The sequence below is a fragment of the Pithys albifrons genome, chromosome 20 (genome assembly GCF_047495875.1).
Source record: "Pithys albifrons albifrons isolate INPA30051 chromosome 20, PitAlb_v1, whole genome shotgun sequence".
Taxonomy (NCBI): domain Eukaryota; kingdom Metazoa; phylum Chordata; class Aves; order Passeriformes; family Thamnophilidae; genus Pithys; species Pithys albifrons.
In genome coordinates this window covers 5,011,295-5,037,932 of record NC_092477.1, presented here as the reverse complement: position 1 = coordinate 5,037,932, position 26,638 = coordinate 5,011,295, and the positions used below count along the sequence as shown (strand labels likewise).

Here is a 26,638-nt window from a genome sequence, read left to right as displayed (position 1 = left end):
CTCTCTTTTCAAATTGCATGCAAAGAGAGACTTTGATGCATCTGCTCTTGGCAAGGCCTGTGAGAGCAGCAAGATGCTGCAGGTGTTTGTCTGGACTGTGGTTCAAGTGCAACAAAGATTGCAAGGGCTTTGCAGCATTGCCATGGGAGTGGTGATGTCAGAGAAAAAAAAAAGATTGAAACACATTGAGAGTTTACCTTTCCAAAATCTTCCCCCTTGTCTTGGTTTGAGATAAGCAACTGCCAACCCCCCCAAGCACAGAGAGAAAAGCCTCCCTCCTAACACCAGGGAAAGGGAGGAAAAGAAAGGGGAAAGAAAAAAAACACTTCAAACTGCATTTATACTAAATCTACATATATTTTTCACAGAAAGAAAGAGACAATTAGAAGAGAGTACAAATATACACTCACACAAGTCTACAACAACAAGTTCCCCACCTCAACTTCTTAACAAACACACAAATTCTACTGTCTTAACTACACATTACTTAAGAAGAAGCTTATTCCCCAGGGAGACAAACCCAAGCAGAAAGGAGAGACCCAGAACAACACATTTTACTTTCCTGAGATACCCAGTGAGCCAGTGGTGGGCCTGGTCCTCTCCATACCCCCTGGGACAGCATCGTGCGTCCTCCCAAGAGGAGGCTGAGAAGCAACTGCCTTAACCACTCCCACACTGGTTCCTGCTGCCCTGGAGATGATGTCATAATGTGGTATGGAATACAAAATTACTGGCTAGAAGAGGTCAGCTGTTAGCTCAGCCCAGCTCAAGTCAGCTGACAGCTTTGGCCTAGTCCAGACTTCAGAGCCCAAATCTAGGCCCACCTAGGTGAACCCATAACACCCCTCTTAACCCATTCCATGAATTTCACTGGGGATCAGGGCTGAGTTCAGTAATGATTAAAGTACCAGTGTGTAAGTTCAGATCTGGAGACTAATCTGTCCATCTCTCAAACCCAAATTCTCAGCATGAGGTAAAATATTTACATAGAAACACACAGATTATTTTCCCCCAACTCTAAGGCCGGAACAGTCTCATGATTCCAATGGGAGGAAGTTCACCAAGGCCAAGTGCAGGTCCTGCCCTTTGGCCACCCCAACCCCCTGCAGTGCTCCAGGCTGGGCACAGAGTGGCTGGAGAGCAGCCAGGCAGAGGGACCTGGGGGGACTGAGGGACAGGAAGCTCAACAGGAGCCACCAGTGTGCCCAGGTGGCCAAGAAGGCCAATGGGATCCTGGCCTGGATCCAAACTAGCATGGCCAGCAGGCCCAGGGCAGTGACCCTTCCCCTGGACTCTGCCTTGGGGAGGCCACACCTTGAGTGTTGTGTTCAGTTCTGGGCCCCTCAGTTGAGGCAAGAGATTGAGGGGCTGGAGCGGGGCCAGAGAAGAGCAACGAGGCTGGAGAAGGGACTGGATGTGGCACTGAGTGTCCTCTTAAACACCTCCAGGGACAGAGTATCCAACATGTCTTGATCCAACCCTACTGTGATCACCAGCCCAGGGCACAGAGTGCCCTGGGCTGGTGATCACAGTGGGGTTGGATCAAAGATTGATGATCTCCGAGGTCTCTTCCAACCCAAGTGAGAAGAGCAACGAGGCTGGAGAAGGGACTGGAGCACAAGTGCTGTGGGGAGAGGCTGAGGGAGCTGGGGGTGTTCAGCCTGGAGAAGAGGAGGCTCAGAGGTGACCTCAGCACTGTCTGGAACTGCCTGAAGGGAAGTTCTGGCCAGCTGGGGGTTGGTCTCTTCTCCCAGGCACTCAGCAATAGGACAAGGGGGCACGATGGGCTCAAGCTTTGCCAGGGGAAATTGAAGTTGGAGAGCAGAAAATATTCTTTGCAGAGAGAGTGCTCAGGGATTGGAATGGGCTGCCCAGAGAGGGGGTGGATTCCCCATCCCTGGAGGTGTTTAAGGTGAGACTGGACTTGGCACTGAGTGCCATGATCTGGTAAAGGGACTGGAGTTGGACCAAGGGTTGGCCTTGATGATCTCCAAGGTCTTTTCTAACCCAATCCATTCTATGATTCTGTGATTCTCTTTCTCTCTTTTTTTTTTTATTTTTTTAAGTAAGAATTGTCATCTCTTGATATTTACCTTGACATTGTGATTGTTTTGTCATCTATTTTGGATGTTGTGTTGATGAGGCTTTGGGAGCTCTCTCAGAGTCCAGTTTGGTGCGTGATTTCATGTGAGAATCTCCTGGTCCTGCAGAGCATGAGGGGGTTGTGTTGCCTCTGTCTCAGGTGTGTATGAGAAACAAATGGGAGGGAAAGGGACTCTTGGAGGAGAAGGAAACTGAGCATTCTTCACAGAAATCTGAATTCTTTTAACCTGTGCTGACCACTTAATTATTATGATCAGCTTCCACTGAAAAGATTTAACCTTACTGTCACTTTTGTTTCATTTTCATTTTTTTAAGGAAATGTATTGGTTTTATTTGTTTCTGTTGCCACCAACAGATCATTGTTTCTGATACAACCAGTTCCTTTTCTGCCCTGCTTTCTCTTTTCCAGATAACAATGAAACTTTGACAGGATTCATATTTTGCCTCAATGAATCTCCTTTCTGTTCCTGATAAAGCCAGACAGCTCTGGATTAATGCACTTTTGTTGTTGTTGAACATCATTGTTATTTCATAAACAATCTCTTTCCTTCCAGCAGGCTGGGAAAAGCTCATCAAAACTTTTGTGTTCCTGAGTCATAGCAGTTTATTGATTTATTAATGAATCTCCCTGAATATAATTATGATATATGACTGCTCAACCTGTGGAAATGCTCTGAGCAGTCAGACAACAATCACTTTGTTTTCACAAGGACCAAATTCACATGAGTGATGCTGCTGAGTCTAATTTTCATTTATTCCAGAGCTCTTTTATCTTCTGTCATAAAACATGTATGAAGCTTAAGTTGAAGTTACACCTGACAAATCAGACCCATTTCCCTTCATGCAGCACCTCTTATATATTCGTAGCCTTGCAGAGTGGGATCATTCAGAGACTGTTCTCATTGTAAAGCTTGTGTGTCAACAATGCAAATAAATAAGAAATGTGCTAGAAAGTCATTGTAACCCTCAGGTCAATGAGAGCAACAGAGCAGGTGGAACTCTGTCATTTCCCATCTCACTGCTGATGGTAAGGAATCAGTTGTATTGCCTTTCTAATCTTGCTGAGAAAATGACCTCGACTTTCACATTTAACAGCATCAGAGTCAGCTCTGATGGTTCCCAAAGTCCTTGGCCATGTCTGTGGTGGCTTCTGAGAATGTTCATTTACCTCATCACTGTCTATAACTCCCTGAAGGGAAGTTCTGGCCAGGTGGGGGTTGGTCTCTTCTCCCAGGCACTCAGCAATAGGACAAGGGGGCACGATGGGCTCAAGCTCTGCCAGGGGAAATTGAAGTTGGAGAGCAGAAAAACTTCTTTACAGAGAGAGTGCTCAGGCATTGGAATGGGCTGCCCAGAGAGGGGGTGGATTCCCCATCCCTGGAGGTTTTTAAACTGAGCTTGGCCGTGGCACTGAGTGCCATGATCTGGTAAAGGGACTGGAGTTGGACCAAGGGTTGGAGTTGATGATCTTGGAGGTCTTTTCCAACCCAATCAATTCTATGATTCTGTGAATGCACATTTCAATTTTAGATTAATAGCAGTAACTCTGAAATTCCAAGCTCCTCTGCCCACAGGAAGGTTTTGTGCACAGAATGATGTGATATAAGGAAGCCAAATCCACTAAAATACTTGAAGACATGAAAGCATTTCCCCCCTCTTTATTGTTTTGCCTTAGAAATAGTTTAGAAGCATAAACAGCATCATTCATGTGGACACGATTAAGAGCATAAACATCCGAATCCCTCTAAACTCAGAGTCTTCCTTTACAACACAGTTACTTCAGAAGGGCAAACACTGGGTCGTGGTAGAGTGATTATAGTAATACTTATTTGTCTCATAGGGAGTTGTAATTAATGTTGGCAAAACACTTGCAGGGGTAAGATGGTCTATAAGCTGCTTTCTGGGAGCAGCCTCTCAGTATTAACATGGTTATTATTTATTATTACAGTTCTTTTCTCACCCTTCTGGTTTTCCCTGTCTCTAAGGAGATTTTACTTGCAAATACCTCTGGAGAGACTTTATTTGGAATTACCTCTAACGAGACTTTACTTTTAGTTACCTCTAATGAGACTTTACATGCAGTTACCTCTAATGAGACTTTACTTTTAGTTATCTCTAATGAGACTTTATTTGCAGTTACCTGTAATGAGATTTTGCCTTTAGTTACCTCTAAAGAGACTCTCCTTGCAGTCATCTGGACCAGCTGAGAATGTAAATGTGTGCATGGGGGCATCTCTGAGAAGTTCATCACCACCCAACCCCATTCACCAGTAGGACATCCCCACTGCTGTGTAACTTGAGTAACACGTGACTCTCTGTCCCTCTTCAGAGCAGGAACCTGAGCTTGGCAGACTCTCGGTCTCCAAGGCTGGCTGGGATGGTCTCCAGCTCACCTGGACAGCAGACCCCGGGCCCTATGAGAGCTTTGTCATTCAGGTGCAGGAGGCTGAGAACCCCGAGGAGACCCTCAACGTCACAGTCCCGGGGGGACAGCACTCTGTGAACGTCACAGGCCTCAAGGCCAACACCCCCTATAACATCACACTCCACGGGGTGACTCGAGGCCGCAGGACCACCCCCCTTTCTGTTGAGACCACCACAGGTACCTTCTGAGTGGCTCCTGCAGTGCCACAGCTCCTTTGCTCTGCAGGCAGGGATGGCAGCCAGAGCTATTCCAGCTGCTGGTTGGCTTTGCATGGGGGGCACTGACCTCCTGAGAGCTTGACTGAGCATCTCTGCTATGGAAATGTCTCATGGTCAGACTTCCCAGCAAAAGCCTCAGTGCCCTTCCCTTTTAGGAATGCTTTTCCCCCCAGCTCAGAATGCCTTGTTTCGTTCCCTTTACTCACTTCTCTGCAGGTTGGCACTAACACCAAACCCAGCTGGCTGTTGTACATGCTTGGGAAAGCCCAGGTTGCCTGGGAAAATCATAAAATTCCTTTCTCTATAGCCCAGATTGATCAGAGTGTGTTTAGTTTTTACCCTTCAGAAGCTGCCTCTGAAATGGTACATCAGCTTCTGTGTAAACTCAAACTCAGGGTGGTGTAGTGTGTGTGTGTCTGACTCCAGGACAAAGACAAATACCTTCTGTATGTTCTCAGAGACAAAAGGACACAAATTAATTGCTATCAAAGAGTAATATCATATAATAAGTCATTTAAGGCCATTAAACAGTTGGATTGGTCTGAAACAGATATAATGCAAGAAGACCAAATTCACCAGAACTACCCTGGTATAAAACTGGCCTGAAAGAAGGAAGGTCAGCCCTGTGTTATCAGAAGGCTCCATGAAGCTCATCAAGAGCCATAAAAATAATTGCCTGGCTGTTGATAGGAAAAGCAGGAGCTTCAAATGAGAGCTTATCACGAGCTTTGACTGTGAGAGGTAAATGCCTGCTTGGATTTCTCCTTGTGGCTCCCTGAGCCTTCCTGGTGTTGATTGGTAATGAACAGGGCATGAATTATTTGGCACTAAAGGAGCACCAGTGGCTCTTCCTTCAGATAATTTCTTGTAGACAATATCTGCTGCCTCTGGGCTTCCTTATAGACCTTGGCAACCTCCTGGCATTGTGAGACAGCCAGAGCTGGCTCATGCTTGATTTCCCCAAGCACATGTTACCCAGCACAGAGGGGGATGAAAGTCCATGGAAGAACTAATCAGAATCAAACCAGGAGATGCAGCAGAGCTTGCTTGTTTTAATAGTGCTCTAAGCAGCCTGGCTTAGGTGGAAATGTGCCTGGCACCAGGATCTTGCCTTGGGCTGTGGCCCAGTAAAAGTCCTGGGTAGGAGCTGGTGGCAGATCCCCTTTGAAAACAGAGCAATGTGGCTGAACAAAGGAGGCTGTGCAGGGACAAACAAGGGGACAGACATCAGGGGTGTCCTGCCTAAATAAGCAATGTGCTTTCCTTCTATTAAACCAGTGAAAGCAGCAGAAGATGCCCTGCTGAGGTTTTCCTGCCCTTTCTGGGTCAGGCTAAGCATCCACTTTTCAGAATTTTCCCTTCTGGGAACTTTCAATTGTCAGAATCTTCTGACCCTTCCTGTAGCACTACAGGGATGTCCACAGAGAGGAAGAAACCCCTGTTTTGCATTTTGGCTCCAGTTCCAAAATTACAAACCAGCTTTCATAGGCTTAAGCTGAAAGGGAAAGTAGAAAAGCAAACAAACCCCAACCCTTTCGCTTGGTTCAAGCAATACCTCGAGTTTTAGCTTCTCCTAAAACTCTGAGGTGACTTTTCCAAATGCCTTGGGAGCATTCAGAAAAGTTCTTTTGCCTCTGCTTTCATGCTCAGACCTCAAAGATGCCTGGCTGCTCCTGCAGATAAGGGGAACAGCCACAGCTTTAAGGCTTGTTTTTCCTTTCCCTTATTTAACATTTTGTGATGCTTTCATTTGATTCCTTCCCCTTAATACCCATCTGCTTGTAGCGAGCTTTTACTCACAGGCCCTTCTCCAGCTTGGAGTGCTGCCAGCATGGGCAGAGAGGAGCATTTCTGAGCAGGAGGAGCAGGGGGAAGGCTGTCCCTTCTGACCAGTGTTGTTTTCCTCCTCAGGAGAGCACCCCGAAGTTGGTGAGCTCGTGGTTTCCGACATTACTCCCGAAAGCTTCAACCTTTCCTGGACAACCAGCAACGGGGACTTCGACGCCTTTACTATTGAAATTATTGATTCTAACAGGTTGCTGGAGCCCATGGAGTTCAACCTCTCAGGCAATTCAAGGACTGCTCATATCTCAGGGCTTTCCCCCCGCACTGATTTTATTGTCTACCTCTCGGGGATGTCTCGGGGTTTCCGCTCACAGGCAATAAGTGCTGCAGCTACAACAGGTACATAAACCTACCTCGAGGCTAACTCTCCTTTTTTCTAACTCTTCCTTGCAGGTTGTGCCCCTTTCCCTTCCCTCAGCTACCCCATCAGGCCACCCCATTGCCAAATCCTCCTTCCAAGGAAGACCAGCCTGGGACCTTTCGAGCTGTGAATGTTCCCCCACCGTCCCATCCAGCAAAGACAGTCGGTCACATTGTGCTGTGATTTCAGTCACTCCCTGAGTTTGTTCAAACATTATAGTTGGGGCAACCTCTGAGGCAGATGAGAGGGAAAAACAACTTTCCCAAGGACCAAGAGGGAGATGATCCATTATATTCACCTTCCAGCACGTGTTGGCATCTGTCACACAGCCCAGAGGAGACACTCTTTGTCTCAGACAAGCTGATTTCTGCTCACAGTTTTTATCCTGATTCTCTAAATAGATGTCAGGCACGTTTCAGTCTCTGCCAGCAGAATCCTGCAAGGCACATTCATTGCTTGAAAACAACTTCAGTGTTCAGTTTACATTGGATGAGAGATTGAAAAAGTCCATTTGACTTGATGGCAGTGACTGAAAGAGGCAGGCATTTAGTTGTTGGCACGTTGCACATCTCAAGGTTTTACAGTTGACAGTTTTTCCAGGAAAGACAGGACATGCAAATGTTCAGTGTGCTTGAGCCAAGGCCAGTATGAGAATGGCAGGTGAGGACCAGACTCCAGAAACAGAAGGTGCATTCTCATTGCAGGCAGATAAGAGCTCACACTGGGATCCTTTAACATCTCTACCAAATTTGGCCTGCTGATATGGTCTTAGGAAAAGTTGCCATAGCAATAAATTAATGTAGTTAATGAAAGCAGAATATCAAATCTCAGCTGTCAGATGATGCAGTTTCCAACATCAGCAGTTCAACATCCTCACTGAATGATGGGTGGCACATTCAGGGTGACTGCAGGGGTGATGTGTGACATACATGGAGAAACACAAGGCTGGATGGCCTTTGTGACCCACTCATGTGAATTCAAGCTCCTGTATCAATTTATTTTGTTGCTTTGGCTTTTAATAACTGCAATACCATTTCCATTTGTTTTTTTCTTCCCGTAGTAGAGGAACCTCTCCTTAGCAAACTCTCTGTATCAAATGCTACCTCAGACAGCATGTCCCTGACGTGGGAAGCACAGGACAATGCCTTTGACCATTTTATCCTGGAGGTCAGGAACTCTGACTTCCCTTTGGACTCGCTGGTGCTCACAGTGCCAGGGGCCTCCCGGCACTATGTAGTGCCCAACCTCAAAGCTGCCACTAATTACACTCTCCAGCTCCATGGTGTAATTGATGGGCAAGGTGGGCAGACCTTGACAGCACTGGCAACCACAGGTATTTTGCTGTTTCATCTTCCAGGTTTGCTCTTTGTTCTTCTTTCTTTCGCTGTCCACCGAACTGCTCCAAAACGTGGCTCCAACTGGTCGTCGTTCCTTTGGCAAATTGTAGGGAGATCACCGTGAGGGGAGGAGAAATGCACTGAGAGTGCTTGGAAAAACAGGGATCTGAGACAATGGAAGAGGCTGGAGAAGTGCCCCCAGTATTAAGAGAGTAGTAAACCATGACTGGTTTCCTTATATATACACTTCTCTGTGAGTCCTGTGTATATATAATTGACTTGTTCCAGATGGTTGATGTTCTTCACGGAGCATCTTTGCACTTGATCTTGAATGAAGTTGTTGTTCACCCCACCCTCACTTGCCTTGCTGTGGGTGGGAGGCCTTCATGTCTTTCTCAGCCTGAAGAGGCACGTGCATGCCATTTTTGTTCTTCTTTCTTGAAACCAGATGTCCCCCGAGACATTTGCATCTCTTGTGGGAATTTCATGCAGCATGTGAAATGACCAACCAAAACTGCATGGAGTGGTTCTGGTTCTCATGTTCTTCTCTGCTCAGTGTTTTTGTGTGTTCCCAGAAGAGGGCAGGGCTCTAAAAGCAAGTTCACCCTTTCTTGATGGTCAACCCACCACTCTCACTAGCATTGCTACCTTTGAGCCCTTATGACCTGTCTTGTTGATGTCAGAGCCTTTCCCACGGTGATTCCAGGATGGCAGGAGATCACTAAGACTTGCCTGAAGACATGATTCCAGTTTATGTTGCATGTAGCATTCTTTGGAGTCAGGTTGCCATGATGGGAACGTGCCTGATGGGATGCAAGTGGCATGTGAAGGAATGTGGTTGTGCCAGGATGGGATTGGAAAGGCTCTGTTTGCCCTCTCTGACCTGCATGTGGAGCTGAGGGCTCCAAGCTTGGTTTCCATCTCTTCTCCACCCAATCCTGTTTGTTTTGTGGATATTCCCTCATCCCATCTATCTTCAGGAGTACGAGCTTACATGGTGGCACCTGTCAGCCATGAAGGCATTGATGGTCACTGGTTGAGAGCATGACATCTGCATGTGTCCTTAACTGGGGCCACTTGCACTCACCTGTTCCTAAAAAACTCCAGGGAAGAAGGTGGACTATTAATTAAAACTCTTGCCTTGAGGAACGGGAGTAAAAGTTGGAACATCTTGCAGCAGTTCATGTTTTAGTTAAGAGAAAGGTTTCTCTCTTTCCCCCTCCTCTCTGTTGGTGGGATGCATCTTTCTGACTTTTCTCCCAGCATGAATCACCTCAATAGTTATTTTCCTGTGCTGCATTTCCCAAGGTGTTCTTCGTTCATACTCAATTGGCAAGAAAAACAAGCAGTAACTCAGCCCAGAGAGCAGACACAGAATTCTCTGACCATCTGACTGCTGGGTCATGTTTGTGCTCTCTCTGTGCTTTAATGAATCTTTAATGACTTAATGCTAAGTGGAATAGCTTTAAAACAGACTGGGTAAGGAGTTCTCCCCCTCCTGGAGGATGAGTGTCTCCTCTGCAGGGCAGAGATGTGATGTTGAATTTTCTCCAGCAGCAAAGGAAAGCCTTTGCTTCTTAAAGAAGTGCCCTGACCACTGAAGAGTCAGAAACAAGAGCACCAAGAGTGGTGGGGGTTTTATTGTGCAGTCTGTCAGATATTCTCTGCTTGTGCCTAATTGGAGGATGAGGAACATCTTATCTGTGGAGGCCAGGGAGGTTTTGGCCTGAGATTAGTGCTGAGATAATCACTGTTAGGGCTGAAACCCTTCATGAACTTCAGGGTTCAAAAATAGAAGTATCTATGACTCCAGGCAACAGAAACACTAAACAGAAGCTGAACTGGGATTTCAAGGATTCCTGCCTGAAATCTACTTTGTCTATTTTGGAATTGCTGTGGGTTTGTATTCCCATCAAATCCCCAGTGGGGAATTCCTGTAATTTGTAAGATTTCACCACAGGGCTGTGCTCTGTTGGTGCTTCTGTAAATCAGGCCCACATTTCATTAGGTAAATTGAGTTTATTTAAGAAAATTGAATGAAAATATCATTTTCAAGCCAGCACTAATTTCAGTGGCTTCCTTCCAAAACCTGACAAAGCAGCTTTTGCAATGCTTATTTTTTTACTGCAAACCAAGGCCAAAACATTCAGCCTCATCTCTGAGCATCTCTGAGCTCATTCCCCCACCCCTCACAGAGTAACTCTCTCTTCACCTGTGTTCCTTTCTCCCTCAGAGGCTGAGCCACAGCTGGGCACACTCACCCTCTCAAACGTTACCCCTGACAGCTTCAACCTCTCCTGGACTACCCGAGATGGGCCCTTTGCCAAGTTTGTCATTCACGTTAGAGATGCCCAGGCGGCCCAGGAGCCCCAGGAGGTGACGGTGGCAGGAGGCACCCGCAGCGCCCACATCTCAGGCCTCCTGCATCACACTGCCTATGACATTCACATTAAAGGCACCACCAGGGCAGGGCTTCACACAGAGCCCCTCACTGCTTTTGTTGTGACAGGTACCTGCTCGAAGCTTTGGAGGCTGTTTGTTGGCTCAGGAGAAGAAAGGGCTTTGCAGCACTGAATGTCTCCTCCAGCAGCAGGGGGTTTGTTGCAAGCTCAGTGCAAGGAGGGGTCAGACCAGTCCTGTTGAGCTTAAAAAAATTCCTAGGAGCAGAACTAGTTGAGAAATAGTTAAAAGGACAGGTTGGACCGGGCTTGGAGCAACCTGGACTAGTGGAAGGTGTATCTGCCCATGGCAGGGGGTGGAATGAGTTGATCTTTAAGGTCCTTTTTGACCCAAACCATTCACTGATTTGCTCATTTTTTTAACTCTTAAAGTTTGAGGGGAAAATTTGCCTGATGCTCAAAAGTTGCATCTGAAGGATCCAGAGGGGCCTGGATTTCAGAGGAGCTCCCACTTCTTATGTCTGAATATTTTGGCCAGATTTGGACTGGGATCAGTTGTAAATCACATGTGTCTCAAATAATGAAGTAAATGCCACAGAGTCACCTTCTATGAATCATGAGTCTGCTCTTGAACATCTCCAGGGACAGAGAATCCACCACATCTTGATCCAACCCCACTGTGAGCACAGTGTGCCCTGGGCTGGTGATCACAGTGGGGTTGGATCAAGGTTTAGACTTGGTAATCTCAGAGGTCTCTTCCAACCCAAGTGAGAAGAGCAACAAGGCTGGAGAAGGGACTGGAGCACAAGTGCTGTGGGGAGAGGCTGAGGCAGCTGGGGGTGTTCAGCCTGGAGAAGAGGAGGCTCAGAGGTGACCTCAGCACTGTCTGGAACTGCCTGAAGGGAAGTTCTGGCCAGGTGGGGGTTGGTCTCTTCTCCCAAGCACTCAGCAATAGGACAAGACGCCACAGCTCCATCTCTGCCAGGGGAGGTTTAGGTTGGACACCAGAAAGAAATTCGTTACAGAGGGGCTGCTCAGACATTGGAATGGGCTGCCCAGAGAGGGGGTGGATTCTCCATCCCTGGAGGTTTTTAAGGTGAGATTGGCCGTGGCACTGAGTGCCATGATCTGGTGATCACAGTGGGGTTGGATCAAGGGTTGAACTTGATGATCTCAGAGGTCTCTTCCAACCCAATCCATTCTATGATTCTATGTGAGCAGTGTGTTCTACTGGAATAGAGTCAGAGACTCACAGACTGGTCTGAGTTGGAAGGGACCTTAAAGACCATCTCATCCACCCCCTGGCTCTGGGCAGGGACACCTTTCACTAGCCCAGGTTGCTCCAAGCCCCATCCAACCTGGTCTTGGACACTTCCAGGGATGGGGCAGCCACACCTTCTCTGGGCACCCTGTGCCAGGGCCTGCCCACCCTCACAGGGAAGAATTTCTCCCCAATATCCCATCTAACCCTGCCCTTTGACAGTTTGAAGCCATTCCCCCTTGTCCTGTTACTCCAGACCCTTGGAAAGAGTCTCTCCATCTCTCCTGTGGGCTCCTCCAGGCACTGGAAGGCCACAATTAGGTCACCCCAAAGCTTCTCTTCTCCAGGCTGAACAATCTCAATTCTCTCAGCCTTTCCTCACCAGCAGAGCTGCTCCAGCCCTCTGATCAGCTTAGTGACCTCTAATGACCAGGGCTTGGCACAGGGACATATGGGCCCCCTCCTGCCAGGATTAATGGAGAATTGGAGATATTTTGCTCTTTCTCCTCTCTCTGTTGATGTGCAGTGGGAGCACAGGTTGCAGGAGCAGCACTTGGGCTCTCAGTGGCTGGAAAAGACCATGACCAAGAGATTTCCCTCAAGGCAAATGGTTGCAGTGAGCACCTTTGCTGACCCGCTCCCAAGGACAACCAATCACACAGCAAGAACTGAGGAGCTGCTTTCAAACCCTTTGCTCTTTTGCTGCCCCAGAGCACAAATATTTCTTTTGTGGAAATAAGCCACAGACATTGGGATTGGGAGAAGAGGCTTCCCACTGTGAGAGAAATGTGGCAGCAGGAGGATGTGCTGCCACACAAACCTGTTGGGTTCAGAGTGTTGGTGTCACTCAACACCTACCCCAGGAAAATAATTTCAGTAGTGGGGGCTCAGCGTTGGTTACCCACCCTCCCAGAGGCAAACCCAAACTGTGAACCTTTGGGATTGCTTGATTAGAAGTAATAAAGATTCAAAATTATCTCAAAATTGAGAAAATTCAAGCTGAATCACTGGCTCCCAAATGTGTAAATATTAAAACATGAGGAGTTCCAAATTATAACCTTTTAGGAGGGAATGTTTATGCCAAGTTCTAACAAGATCAGCTTCAGTGGTTGTGAAATGTGAAAACCAAACCCCAAAGCCCTTTTCAGGAAGGTTCTGTCTTTAAGTAACTGGTATTTTCTTAAGTCAGTGGAATTGGAGTGGTTGGAAGATGGGCTGAGTCAGCTCCTGAGCCAACAGAGCAGGTTTGACAAACAGGGTAGAGAAAAAGCAAGGCAAGACCAAGGCCAGGGTTTAGCAGAGCCAGGTGATCTTCTTACTTGTCAGATTTTGAGTGAGAAAAGAACTCTAAGAACCTTGTAAAACCCCAGCCTTTTTTTTTTTTCCCTGAGAGTTAGTGATAAGTTGTGAAGAATTGATCAACATCTTTTAACTCTGATAAAAGTCATGCTGATGTGAAAATTTAAAAGACCCTTCACTGGAATTTCTTTAAATTTTCAACATACCATGCTAGGTATGAATCTGAGTTATTGATGTCCTGCTTCTGGCATCTCTGACCCCTCCAGAATATCTCCCCTGGAGATATTCATGTGAAGTAGAGAGGTAAAGAAGGAAAATGCAGGAGTTGTGAATGCCAAAGCTGAGGCTTGTCCCTAAAGCACTGACGGTGGAGACAAGTGGAGGGAAATGAAAGCTTTTGCACAGCATTTCTAAAGCAGTTTTGGTTGTAACTGCCTCACAGTGCATGTGTAAGAGGAGAAATGTGCTTACACAGTGAGCCTGAAAGGAGATTCAGTGGAGCTTGAGATGAGGTGCTGAGACACCCTGGATGAAAATTAAAAACTGAGCATCCAGCTGGAGGTTCCACTGAAAATCCTCACCCTCTGTCCTGGCTGTGCACTTCTATTAAATCCATGCCTTGGGGAAAAATGTGACTTTTGTTTGGTGGAACCTCTGACATTCCTAATTCTCAGTGGTTTTTGCTTTTTTTTTTTTTCTTTTTTTTTTTGTGTGTGTGTGTGTTTCTGCACCTTCCCTTCTTTTAGAGGCCATGCCCCCACTGGAAAACCTCACTGTGTCTGACATTAACCCCTATGGGTTCACAGTGTCATGGATGGCATCGGAGAATGCCTTTGACAACTTTCTAGTGGTCGTGGTGGACTCTGGCAAGCTGCTGGACCCCCAGGAGTTCCTCCTCTCGGGAGCCCAGCGCCAACTGAAGCTCAAAGGCCTCATTACTGGCATTGGCTATGAGGTTGTGCTTTATGGTTTTGCCAAGGGGCACCAAACAAAGCCCCTGAGTGCTCTGGCTGTCACAGGTATTTTAATGTAAACCAATTGTTCCCTTTCACCCTTCCTCTCGCTTTTCTTCCTCTGTGGGAGATGTTGTGTGTGATGTTTGCAAAGCAAACCTTGGCTTTTGCATCCTTCTCTGCATCGTGGCTCCTCATAACTCCTCCTCACTGGCAGGTTCACCAGGGCAGTTCTGGTCCCTCTGACTTGTCTTCTTCTTTGGCTTTATGAGGGATCCTGTAGAGGAGCATGTTGGGGGTTGAGGGGTGAAAGTTTCTGGTCTTGCAGGTACTTCTAACCAAAGTCTTTAAAGAAGAATGGCTGCATGTGGGAGTTCCTCTTGTTAACAGCTGCTGGGCACATCAGCATTTTCCAACGTCAACATTCTCCTTGCCAACCATCAGGACCTTCAGAAAGTCATGGATTTCTTGCCATGGCTTCCTTCCTTTCCCTCTCTGTGTGGGTTCCACACAGAGACTGCTGAGTTTGATCCTTGTCACCTGTAAGGTTGGCATCTCTCTCCCCAAAACAGCTCATTCCCAGCCACATCAGAGCTGCTGTTTCCCAGCAGCACTTGAGCTTTCTTGGAAAACCATTGCAGACTGATCCTCTGGCCCCACAGCCATCAGTCCTCATCTGTCTGTGCAGCAGCAAACTGGGGGTTATCTCAGTGGAGCTTTGGGAGAAAACACAGAGGAATGTCTGTCTGTGGAAGGGAGAATTGTGTGGGAGGTGCTGTAAGAGCAACAGCTCCAGCAGCGTTTCTCCAGACAATGAGGCCTGGCCATATTGAATTCAAGGTGTTTGACAGGTATCCCAGGGTCCTTTTGAATGGGGTTATTTCCTAAAGACAGTAGGTCTTGCACCTGGGTTGAAGTGTGCTGTTCAAGGGATGTGGATTTTCATGATTCCCCTTTGCTGCTTCAGCAGTTGTTTAACAGCAAAGGACTCATCTGGTCAGAAGCATCATGGATGGCAGAAGTGCATGAAATATGGGCTTGCATGGAGGAAACAAGAATCTTTCCAGGGGCTTTTGTGTTGTTCTCCTAACAGAGAGAGGCCTGACAGTGTTCCAGGCATGCCTGCAGTTCTATAACCAGCTTGTTTTTGTGGTACATGAAGGTTTCACACAGGTAGGGAGGGAAAAATGCACCCTTAGCATGTGTAACTTTGCATGGTGGAGACAAAGGTCGTATGTCCCTGCAGTGGATTTGCTGTTCAAGAGTGGAAGTTGGAATGGGCCTGCACACACTCACATTTATCCTCTTTGTTATGTTTATAACACTAATAGTCTTTTTTAATTTTTTTTAATAGCTGGCAGACTGTTTCCCTTGCTTTGAACTGTGGTTGGATTCTTGCAGTGTGCTAGAGCCAGACCTGGGGCAGGTCTCTGACCAACTCATTAACACCCCATTTCTTTCCCCTGCTCATATTCTCCTTTTTTAGAAGCAGAACCCGAGGTCGACAACCTCCTGGTTTCAGATGCCACTCCAGATGGATTCCGTCTCTCCTGGACTGCAGATGAAGGGGTTTTCAACAGTTTTGTTCTAAAAATCAGGGATACCAAAAGGAAATCTGACCCCCTGGAGCTGATAGTCCCAGGCCATGAGCGCACCCAGGACATCACAGGGCTCAAGGAGGGCACTGAGTATGAGATTGAGCTCTATGGACTTAGCAGTGGACAACGTTCCCAACCTGTAAATGCAGTGGCAACCACAGGTATTGTCTTTGCAGCAGGAAAAGTCTAACCCATCCATTCATTCATTGATTCATTCCTGTTCCTTTCAGCACCTCTTATTTTCACAGCCTGTCCCTGACGTGTTTGAACTGTCTCCTGCATGTCCCTTATCCAAGTCACTGGTTCAATATGGTTATTTATAATCAGCCTCAGATTCTGCAGCTTCATCACTGTCTGTTTAATAGGGTGTAATTGAATTACTTCCATAATCTGGAATTAGGCAGCAGAGTCTGGCAATTAAAGGCACTGTCATTGAGGGCCAAGAAATATTGTCTCTGCATCAGCCTTTTCCAGTGATTTCCTGTGACTAATTACATCTCAGCACTGCACAATTTACCTCCCTAGAAAAGAATCGTGACAAAATGAATTTACCAGAGCCATTGAGGAGTTTATTTATGGCTTGATCAGCAAAGGCCTGAGCACCATTAACTTAGACTGATCTTACCAGGAGCAACATGTGCTCAGTAATTCAAATTGACTTGAGTTTCTTGCAATATCAGAGCTTTGATTTGAGTTCATAATGGAAGCATTTTGTCTGGGCACTTTTGAATGAAGTGTTTTGGGGTTTTTCCCCACCAAAATCATTGTTTCATTTTGAAACATTATTAAACCTGAAGCAAACAAAGCAATGTCCCATGAGTTAAACTGAGTATTTTAAATAGTGTGAGCTTGCTGATATAAAAAGTAGTTATTTCAAATCAGCTTCATTCCAAGAGGAGTGAAACAGGAAAGGGGCAAGTAAGTCTCTGAGGGGAGGCCTCATCAAGGGCTGCAGCTTCTTCATGAGGGGCAGCTCCTCTCTCTGCTCTGTGTGACAGTGACAGCACCCAGGGAATGGCTGGGGCTGTGCCAGGGCAGGGACAGCACCCAGGGAATGGCTGGAACTGTGTCAGGGCAGGGACAGCACCCAGGGAATGGCTGGAGCTGTGTCAGGGCAGGGACAGCACCCAGGGAATGGCTGGGGCTGTGCCAGGGCAGGGACAGCACCCAGGGAATGGCTGGGACTGTGCCAGGGCAGGGACAGCACCCAGGGAATGGCTGGAGCTGTGCCAGGGCAGGGACAGCACCCAGGGAATGGCTGGAGCTGTGCCAGGGCAGGGTCAGGTTGGATCTCAGGACAAGGCTCTTCCCCCAGAGGGTGGTGGGCACTGACCAGGCTCCCCAGGGCAGTGGGCACAGCCCCAAGGCTGCCAGAGCTCCAGGAGTGTTTGGATGATGCTCTGAGAGACAGGGTGGGATTGCTGGGATGTCCTAGGCAGGGGCAGGAGTTGGACTTAAGTGGTCCTGATGGGTCCCTGGAACTCAGGATTTGATTCCAAGATCAGTGTGTGAGGAAGCCCAACAGGAATGCCTAAAAGGGGCATCTGCCCAGCAGCACCCAGGAAAAGGGCAGTGAGAGCTCAGCATTGAACAGCCTGTCCTGAAATAGCCTCCTGCTCCACCCTGAGGTCTGTGGGGCCACTTGTTAGCACAGACAGGCACATTTCTGCCCAGCTTCACTGCCTGCCATCCCATCCCTTGGATAAACACCCAGGGCATCCACACACTCACCCAGACATTTCCATGAAGCAGAACATGCCTCCATCACAGCCCTCTGCCCTCTGGGTTCCTGCAGTTCCACTCCTAATGGAGAGGGATGTTTAAAGTCCTAATGGAGAGGGATGTTTAAAGTCCTAATGGAGAGGGATGTTAAAAGGCCACTGCTCTTGGTAGCAGCACGTCCCCATTTTCACTGACTTCCAGGATATTTATGGTAAACCACCAAGAGTTATCATTTTTCCCCATGACTACGTTCTTATTCAGTTCTTTCAGGGAGATTTATGTCACCTCCTGAAGCCAACAGCCCAAAAGATGTTTGTCAGCTGGAAATAGCCCATGGATAATGGACAATAGAGCTGGAGCCACAAAAATGCAGCAAAATAATTTGCACTGCAGGTTACACCACATTTGGGTGGTTGGGCTGCCAAGCATTGAACTAATTTCTTTTTTAGGAGTTGATTATTGCACAAACATATGTATATTTATAGCTTTTCCAGTGTGGTTGCAAAGAAGTATTTTTAACCCTGAAAGGGCAGTTCAGTCAGGCTTATATTCAGCCATATTTTTTGTACAAGTGAGCAAGGAATAAATCAGCTAGAAAATCTTTAATTTTACTAGGGGAGATAGTAAAATAACATTTTTCCCTGTCTCTTGTGTTGGCCCTGCAGCTGGTGAGTTACCTGGAGGCTGAGATGGTTTCCCTTCCTCCCATCACACCAGGAACATGATGGGAAACCTCTGGGCAGTGGAGTTGAGAATAAATGGGATCCCATGGCCATCACAAGGAGTTCTTCCTCCTTCATTGACTCATATCTAGGGTTAAACAGCAATATTTTCCCCCCAGAACTGCTGACTGAATCCTCTTTGGGGTGGGGATGGTACCCACCCTCTGCCCTCTGTGCCAGAGTGTGGGTCTGCCCTTTGGCCACCCCAACCCCCTGCAGCGCTCCAGGCTGGGCACAGAGTGGCTGGAGAGCAGCCAGGCAGAGGGACCTGGGGGGACTGAGGGACAGGAAGCTCAACAGGAGCCACCAGTGTGCCCAGGTGGCCAAGAAGGCCAATGGGATCCTGGCCTGGATCCAAACTAGCGTGGCCAGCAGGCCCAGGGCAGTGACCCTTCCCCTGGACTCTGCCTTGGGGAGGCCACACCTTGAGTGTTGTGTTCAGTTCTGGGCCCCTCAGGTCAGGAAAGAGATTGAGGGGCTGGAGCGGGGCCAGAGAAGAGCAACGAGGCTGGAGAAGGGACTGGAGCACAAGTGCTGTGGGGAGAGGCTGAGGGAGCTGGGGGTGTTTAGTCTGGAGAAGAGGAGGCTCAGAGGTGACCTCAGCACTGTCTGGAACTGCCTGAAGGGAAGTTCTGGCCAGGTGGGGGTTGGTCTCTTCTCCCAGGCACTCAGCAATAGGACAAGGGGGCACGATGGGCTCAAGCTCTGCCAGGGGAAATTGAAGTTGGAGAGCAGAAAGAAATTCTTTGCAGAAAGAGTGCTCAGGGATTGGAATGGGCTGCCCAGAGAGGGGGTGGATTCCCCATCCCTGAAGGTTTTTAAGGTGAGCTTGGCTGTGGCACTGAGTGCCATGATCTGGTAAAGGGACTGGAGTTGGACCAAGGGTTGGACTTGATGATCTCGGAGGTCTTTTCCAACCCAATCCATTCTATGATTCTATGATTTTACCCCCTCAATTCTGCTGTAGAAATCATTGATGATAAAATCACTGTAGTGCAGGGCAGCATCACACAGACCTGCAGGGTCTGAGCAGGTTGGCACAAGGCAATTTGCCCACTGCTGCTCTCAGAGGGACAGTTGGTGTCTCTCAGAAATTCATCTGTAAAATGCCAGTTCAAGTGTAATTCAGTCCCCACCATGAGGCCACAGCTTTGGGCCACTTAAAGTCCTCTGTGGGTCTCATGGTGCTACTTTGCTGTCCTTCTATTGATGGTTTGCCACACTGTGAGAGTGTTTTTCCTCTGAGATGATCCCAAAAGGCTTCACATGCTCTTTGTCTATGATAAAAGCAACCTGTGCTTAGGAGAACACACTCCTCTGGTTTGTTGGGAAGGAAAGAACAATTAGCAGCAACCATCCCTAATGAGTAGCAGCCACTCAGGAGTCCTGGGGGCTTCAGCAGCCTCATGGGGAGGTTTCTGTCTCTCATACAGCTCTTGGAGAGTGATGCTGGGGGATGAAGGTAATTAATTACCTGTACCTGCCCCACAGATGAGCTGAGCTTCATTAGGAATGCAAATCAGAAGCACCCTGGACATTTTCTATACCTGCTTCATTTTGGCTTTCAGGAAGCTCGAGAAGATGATTTCCTTTGCTCCTTTTTAATTTCCCTGTGCTCAAAGGTACAAATCTCTTACATCTCTGGGTCTCAATCCAGGACTGGTGCTCTGATGCTCCATTATACCTTTTTTTGCCAGGTTCTCTCCCAGGAATGTTGCTGCTGTTGGGCTACCTGGGCATGTGGAAAACTCCCAGAGTCAAAGCTCTTCTTACCACTGTTTGCTGTGCAGTTCAGCTGGTTCAGAAAACAAGCATGAGGCCCTTGGGAGTGTGCCCAGCAGAGTCCAAGTGGGATGGATGGGTTATTTTATTTTTTTAATTTAATTTAATTTAATTTAATTTAATTTATTTTTATTTAATTTTATTTTTTATTTTATTTATTTTATTATTTTATTTTATTTTATTTTATTTTATTTTATTTTATTTTATTTTATTGGAAAGGCTGGGATTCCCCATGTGTGTGAAACCCAAGAGCTATTTTCATCTCTTTGGCCTCCAAAGAGCACTTTTCTTCAGCCACTCAGGGCACCTCTAATGTGGAGCAAAATGTGATTTTCACTTCTCTCTCTTTCCCAGTTTTTATTTGTGCTCTTCCGTTTCCTTCAGACTGTCCCTAAATCAGCAGCACCTTTGTGTGCCACAGACCCTTCCTAACCCCACCTTGCTTTGTTATCTTTAATTCTTTTTTCTCCTTGACTTTTCCACATGAGCAAACCCCACGACCCAACATGTCTGGTGAGCTCCAGAGGAATAATTCACATTTCTCTGGAGAGCTCAGTTGTTTGTCTTTCCTTGCCTTTCAGTTGATTTAGTGCAAGGCTGCTGGAGCTTTGGGGACATGTGGAACAAACAGCCCTCTGACTCCTTGCCCACAGACACGTTCTTTCCAAGCTATTTCCAGCACAGTCCCTTTTTTTTTTTTCTCCTCTTGCCCCCCTTCCCCTGCCCTCAGCCTGTCTCCACTCTTCCTACTGTGGCTGATGTTTGGTATCTCTCCTCTTTGTGCTAATGGCCTACTCTGTGTGTGCTGTTTATTTCTTTAACACATCAGAGTTGTTTTGGTTACAGCCAAAAAAGCTGGAAAGTTTGGAAGATGCTCAATGTCAGCCTTGGAGTGGCAGGTCCCTCAACCACATCCTTCCAGAAGCCTTTTCCATGCTTGCTTTGAAGGGGCTTAATTAAGCCTCAGACTGGAATATTTCAGATACATGTTGGCTCTTCTTAAGTTTGGGTCATTTTGGCAAAATTTGGGTTTTGTTGCCATTACTGACCTAATTTATCTGGACAAATGCAGTGCTCAGGTTTAGGCAGGGAAGGGCTGCAGGACTTGGAGCTGCAGGGGAGCCACAAGTGCCTTCCTCAGGATGGGTGTGATTGAATGTACCCAAGAAAACTCATGTTCAGAGACAGATTCCAAGAAGAACCTCCTGCTGCTTCTAGTTTGAAGCCAACAGGACTTACAGGCAGCCAGTGCCTGAGAGGAACCTTGATGGACTCCCACACCTGAGTCCAGGTGTCCTTCAAGCATCCTGTAGTAGAAACTTTATGCTCAGAAAGAGAAATCTCTCCACTGCTAAGGGCTGGTGTTTCTGGGTGTCACAGGTTCAGCAGAAGGTCTAAAAATCATCCAAGTGAAACTGAGGTAGAAATACTAAATATGGTATTTCCTGGGTAATAAAATGTCTTTTCTCTGTGTGTTCCTCCATGCTTTCCTGTAACAGTGAAATATCTGTTAATTCTATGTAGTTATATGTTGTATTTTTAGGCCATGGTCACAGATTAGATCAAACAGGTTGTTGCTAAATCAATGGTAACAAAATGATTAAGAGTTTGGTGCTCTCTGCATTAATGTTGTTTGGGACGGAATTTTGAGAACATCAGCTCTTCGGATAGAGGGATAAGACAAATCAGTCCTCCAGCACTAAGGCCTGATAAACAAATAATTTACCTTTCCTTTCCATGTGGTGTGTTCTCTGCTGCCAGTTGTTGGATCTCCCAAGGGCATTTCTTTCTCTGACATCACGGAAAACTCTGCCACGGTGAGCTGGACACCTCCCCGCTCCCACGTGGACAACTTCAGGGTCACCTACGTCCCTGCTGCAGGGGGTGAGTGCTGCCAGGAGGGGCAGGGAGGCAGGAGGGGCAGCAGGGAGGGTGTGCTGGGTGGGGGACATCCCTCTGCCAGCTCCCACATGGTCTGACATGGTCACACCAGACAGGGGTGTGTGTAAGCAACTTGTGTCTGAACAGCGTCCACGTCCCGTGGACAAGACTTGTAATGGAGATGCCGGAGTGGTTGTGCTCCTAAAGTCTCTCTCTGAGCCTCCTCCAGTTTCCAGACTGTCTCATTATTTGGTAGGCACTTTATGAGCTAAACATATTGGAAAAGATGGCCCCTGGAAATAATCCATAGTTAAAATAGTTTTCCAGTGCAGTGATTTTACTTAGTACTCCTCAGGGTTGTCTCATTCCATCCATTATAGCTCTGGTTTAGTGTTCAACTTTAAAACTTCCTATACTTAAACAGATTTTAGCATAATTTGGGGACATCTTTGAAAGGAAACAGCTGAAGAACAAACACTAAAGACGTCAGGACCAAAAAAGTCAGGCTGTTGACAAAGACAATTAATGATTTAGGCCCTTAGACAATACAGGCTGTAAGCACATGTGTAACTTTAAATATACTCTGGTCCCATGGAAGAGAAGGAATCCACAGTCCTAAAGTTATGCACTTGTCTAAGTGCTTCCCTGGAATTAACCCAGAATGTGTCCTGAGTTCTCTGCCACACATGCAGCACCTCTTAAAATAATATGTACTCTGTCTTTATTTGAAATGAGGTGGGTGAAGGAGAAACTTCCCTCCCTTATCAGATCCAAAGTGCAAGTCCTGTCCTTGAAGGTGTTTGAACTTCCATATAGAGAGTGCTGTGTGTTCACCTTAGACTTGTTTGTGAATTTATATTTTTCTGATCAGAAATCCTGCAATCCCAGACTGGTTTGGGCTGGAAGGAACTTTAAAGGTCATGTCACTCAACCCCCTGCCATGGGCAGGAACAACTTTCACTAGAGATGTTATTTTTTCTTGGTGAATATAAACCAATGTCTTTGATTTGGGTGTCATGGCATCATTTATCTTGAGGCTGCCCTTTGGCATCAGGGATTGGAACTAAGTGGGAAAAGTCACCTCCTCCTGTACAAGGTCATGAAGTCTTCAATTAGAAACACATCCTGCAAACATTTACGGGGGTTGTGTCACTAATCCCTTGGCATTTGGCCTTTCCCAGGTACTCCAGAGGTGGTTACGGTCGATGGAAGCAAGACAAGGACCAAGCTGGTGAAATTAGTGCCAGGGGTTGAGTACCAAGTCAGCATCACCTCTGTGAAAGGCTTTGAGGAGAGTGACCCCATCTCTGGCACTCTGCAAACAGGTAACAGAGAAAGAGGAAATAGCTTTTCCAAGGTATCCCCTGCAGACCCACTGAGACCCCATTTTTGCTGTCCCCACAAACCCTGAGGAGCTTTTTGCCCACTCCTTCTTTGTGTCTTTGCATTTTAGATGAGTGTAGAACTTGTAAGTTTGATCAGGCTCCCATTTGCAACTGGTGAGACAGAGACAATTCATGTATTTACAGTCCTAATTCACCAGAAAAAGAATGTAGAAGTTTAATTAATACAATTTTTGAGATGATTCAGCTCAGTTGAGCAATTCAGACCAGTTTCTGTTCTGGAGTCAAACTCCACATATCCCAGATTCCAGACTGTTCTAAGCATGAAAACATTCTCTCTCCTGGTTTTGTTTCAATGAAGCTTTAAATATCCCTGCAGGAAATGAGGGTCCACTCTGCTCCTTCTGACCCCTCCCTGCACCCTTCATTCTTTCTTTTTTGGAGACTAACAGGCATCCAGAGAGCTCAGGCAAGGAGGAAAATTATGAGTATTGGAAAAGCACAGGAGATTTATAGCCCATTCCAGGAGATTCCATGGCCCATATGGAGGCAGAGATCCATCCTAATTCAGGGAGAGCATAAACCCACGTGAAAAACAGAGTCCTACAAGAAGGAAAGGCAGGACATGGGGGGATTTGGGGGGGTTGGCTGTCTGTGGGATTGATTTATTTCAGTCTTGCAGGGCAAGCTGCTGGAAGGTCACAGTGGCTTTCAGTTGCCGTGACTTTAGGTCATTTTCCCATCTCTGCCTCCTGAGTTTGCTCCAAAAACAACCCAGATTTGAGGGTGTTGAGAGAAATATGTCAGCTCTGACAGAGATTGATGGTATTGAGACTGATCTGAGAATGTGGTTGGTTCTGTCTATTCCCAGTGTTTCATCTCTCCAAGCACTGACCTCCCCTTCCAGTGGAGGCTTTTGGTGTCCCTTTATAGTCACTGACATCTTTTCTGTGGAGCTCCACAATTCCAAAGGGGAACATAAAAGCTCCCCCAAGGCATTTTCTATCATACATTTACAACAGAGCATTGCACAGAGTGGAGAAAGTTTTTCAAATTGCTCCAATCTGTTTTTCTTCCAGTTCTGGACAGCCCCTCGGGCCTGGTAGTGGTGAACATCACTGACTCTGAGGCTCTGGCCACCTGGCAACCAGCAATTGCTGCTGTGGACAATTACGTGGTGTCCTATGTGTCTGAGGAAGGTGAGAAGAGTTGGGGGTGGCTGGGGAGATGGAGGGTCACAGCTCTCAAAGGGTGCTCAGGAAGATCACAGAGTCACAGAGAATCCTGAGCTGAACCCACAAAGTTCATCAGTCCAACTCCTGCCCCTGCCCAGGACACCCCAACAATCCCACCCTGTCCCTCAGGGCATTGTCCAAATGCTCCTGAAGCTCTGGCAGCCTTGGGGCCGTGCCCATAGCAGGGGGCTGTTGTTTGGAGGAGTTGCCTTGCTGGAAGTGTTTTAAAACTGCTCATTTGAGTTAAGCATCCTCAGTTCAGCCACAAACAGACATGAGTGAGATTCTTGGAAAGCAGAGGTGGTGCTATAATTCCTGTGAACACTAGAGAGTGCTCACACTTTTAGATGGAGGGCTCTGGTGTTTATTCAGAGTCAGCAGAAGTGTCAGCACAGAGTTGGGCTCTGGGCTTTTACTATTTTGCACTAAATCATTAGTGGAGATTGGAGCTGAGCAAGACATGACATGTCTGAATGATCTCTTCTCATTTTCTTCTCTTCATCTCTTCCGTGTTTTCTTCTTAGAGCCAGAAGTCACTCAGATGGTCTCAGGGAACACTGTGGAGTACGACCTGAAGGGCCTCCGACCTGCCACCACGTACACACTGAGTGTCCACGCGCTGAAGGACACGCAGAGGAGCGAGACCCTCTCCACCGACTTCACCACAGGTGCTGTGCCACCCCACTGCTGGCAGAGCTGCCACTGCTGCTCCCACCTGCCTCTGGTTTCATAAAGCACATTGTGGGTTTTTTCCTCCAAACCTGAATGTTGATGGTGTTTGCATCTGCTCTTCCCTGGTGGAAGCCTAGAGGAGCTTTCCTGGCTCCAGTTCTATGGATTCTCACAGAAAGCAGGAGCAGGAGCTCTTCTTTGGGGGCTGCAGTTGGGGTACCCATGCTGAAGGTGCCCAGTTGTATCCACATTTATGGCTTTCCATAAAATTCAATGAAATTGTGGACATTCCTCATTTTCCTGACTGTACTTGGGTTGTCTCAGGGCATTAACTCCAAGGCCAAGAGCTGAACCAACAAGTCCAGTGCTCCAATAACTGTAGAGAAAGGAAGGTGCAGCCAACCAAGTGTGAAAAGTTTTCCTATTCAAAAGAGTCATCCTTGGAACCAAAGTTTTATTTTATTTTATCATATTTTATATTCATATAAAAATATAAAATAAATAATATATTTATACTATATATTCTATATTATATCAATATGTGTATTTATATAAATATATAATTGTTTATATATAAATATCCATCTGTCTTCCTGTGAGAAATATTAAAATGTACAACTTTGTTTCAAAAGACACTTCAATGCTTCTGCTTATAAACTGAAAGGCCTGAGACAAGCCAATATTTTAACTTAGAGAAAGTAAATACCTTTATCTTAAAACTCCCAATGGGGAACTCACTTTTTAATCCCAAAATTTAGTTTGAAATGGGTTTTATTTTCAAAATTCTGGGGAGACAAATTTTGCTTTCCTGGCCTGTTTTAATATGCTGTCCATAAGTGTGTTTAACTCTTTCTAAATGTGACTGTCATTGTTCCTGTGTCTCTTTCAGGACTGGATGCCCCAAGAGATTTAAGTGCCACTGAGGTTCAGTCAGAAACAGCTGTGATGTCCTGGAGGCCTCCACGTGCTCCAGTCACTGGGTATCTCCTGATCTACGAGGCCATCGATGGCAGTGTCAAGGTACAGCTCTGGGAGCCAAGCAGGGCTTGTGCCCCAAACTGGGCAGCAGAGATGGCCTGAAGTGCCCAGCAATGGGACCTGATCATGTGCCTTAAATCAGACCTGGCAAAAGGCTCATTACCTGTGTCAGTGCCAGACTGGGCATTTAAAACTTAAGTCATTTCCTACATTATTCCCTGAAACAGGAGCTCCATTGCAGCCTGAATTGTGACCTTCATCTCTGCACAATACACAGAAAAGCACAAGCCCTCATTCCAAACCTGTGCCATGGAATAAACTCACCACACATACACAAAGGATGGGATTCCAAATCTAAATTCAGGAGGATCCACCCCAGTGCAACGGGGTGTCTAAGACAGGATGAACCATCTCTGCAAGTGCCTCTTGTTCCCCAATAGTTTTATCCTGTTCCTACATAAGCAGATTGCACCAAATGCTTAAATATGAATCATGTGCATTCTA

At 46.8% G+C, this 26,638-nt stretch overlaps 1 protein-coding gene across 4 annotated transcripts in view; it reads left to right on the top strand.

Annotated features, from left to right (window-relative positions):
• Positions 1–26,638, top strand: part of TNC (tenascin C) — a 75,503-nt gene that overhangs the window by 41,791 nt on the left and 7,074 nt on the right. Inside the window, exons 11-21 of one of the 4 annotated variants that reach the window (XM_071574288.1) lie at positions 4,433–4,705; positions 6,658–6,930; positions 8,013–8,285; positions 10,523–10,798; positions 13,995–14,267; positions 15,688–15,960; positions 21,787–21,909; positions 23,088–23,231; positions 24,329–24,448; positions 25,009–25,152; positions 26,046–26,176. In XM_071574288.1, coding sequence (XP_071430389.1) covers positions 4,433–4,705; positions 6,658–6,930; positions 8,013–8,285; positions 10,523–10,798; positions 13,995–14,267; positions 15,688–15,960; positions 21,787–21,909; positions 23,088–23,231; positions 24,329–24,448; positions 25,009–25,152; positions 26,046–26,176 — 2,303 coding nt within the window. The remainder of the gene's footprint in view (positions 1–4,432; positions 4,706–6,657; positions 6,931–8,012; positions 8,286–10,522; positions 10,799–13,994; positions 14,268–15,687; positions 15,961–21,786; positions 21,910–23,087; positions 23,232–24,328; positions 24,449–25,008; positions 25,153–26,045; positions 26,177–26,638) is intronic. The other 3 variants (XM_071574285.1, XM_071574286.1, XM_071574287.1) reach the window with 3 other exon arrangements.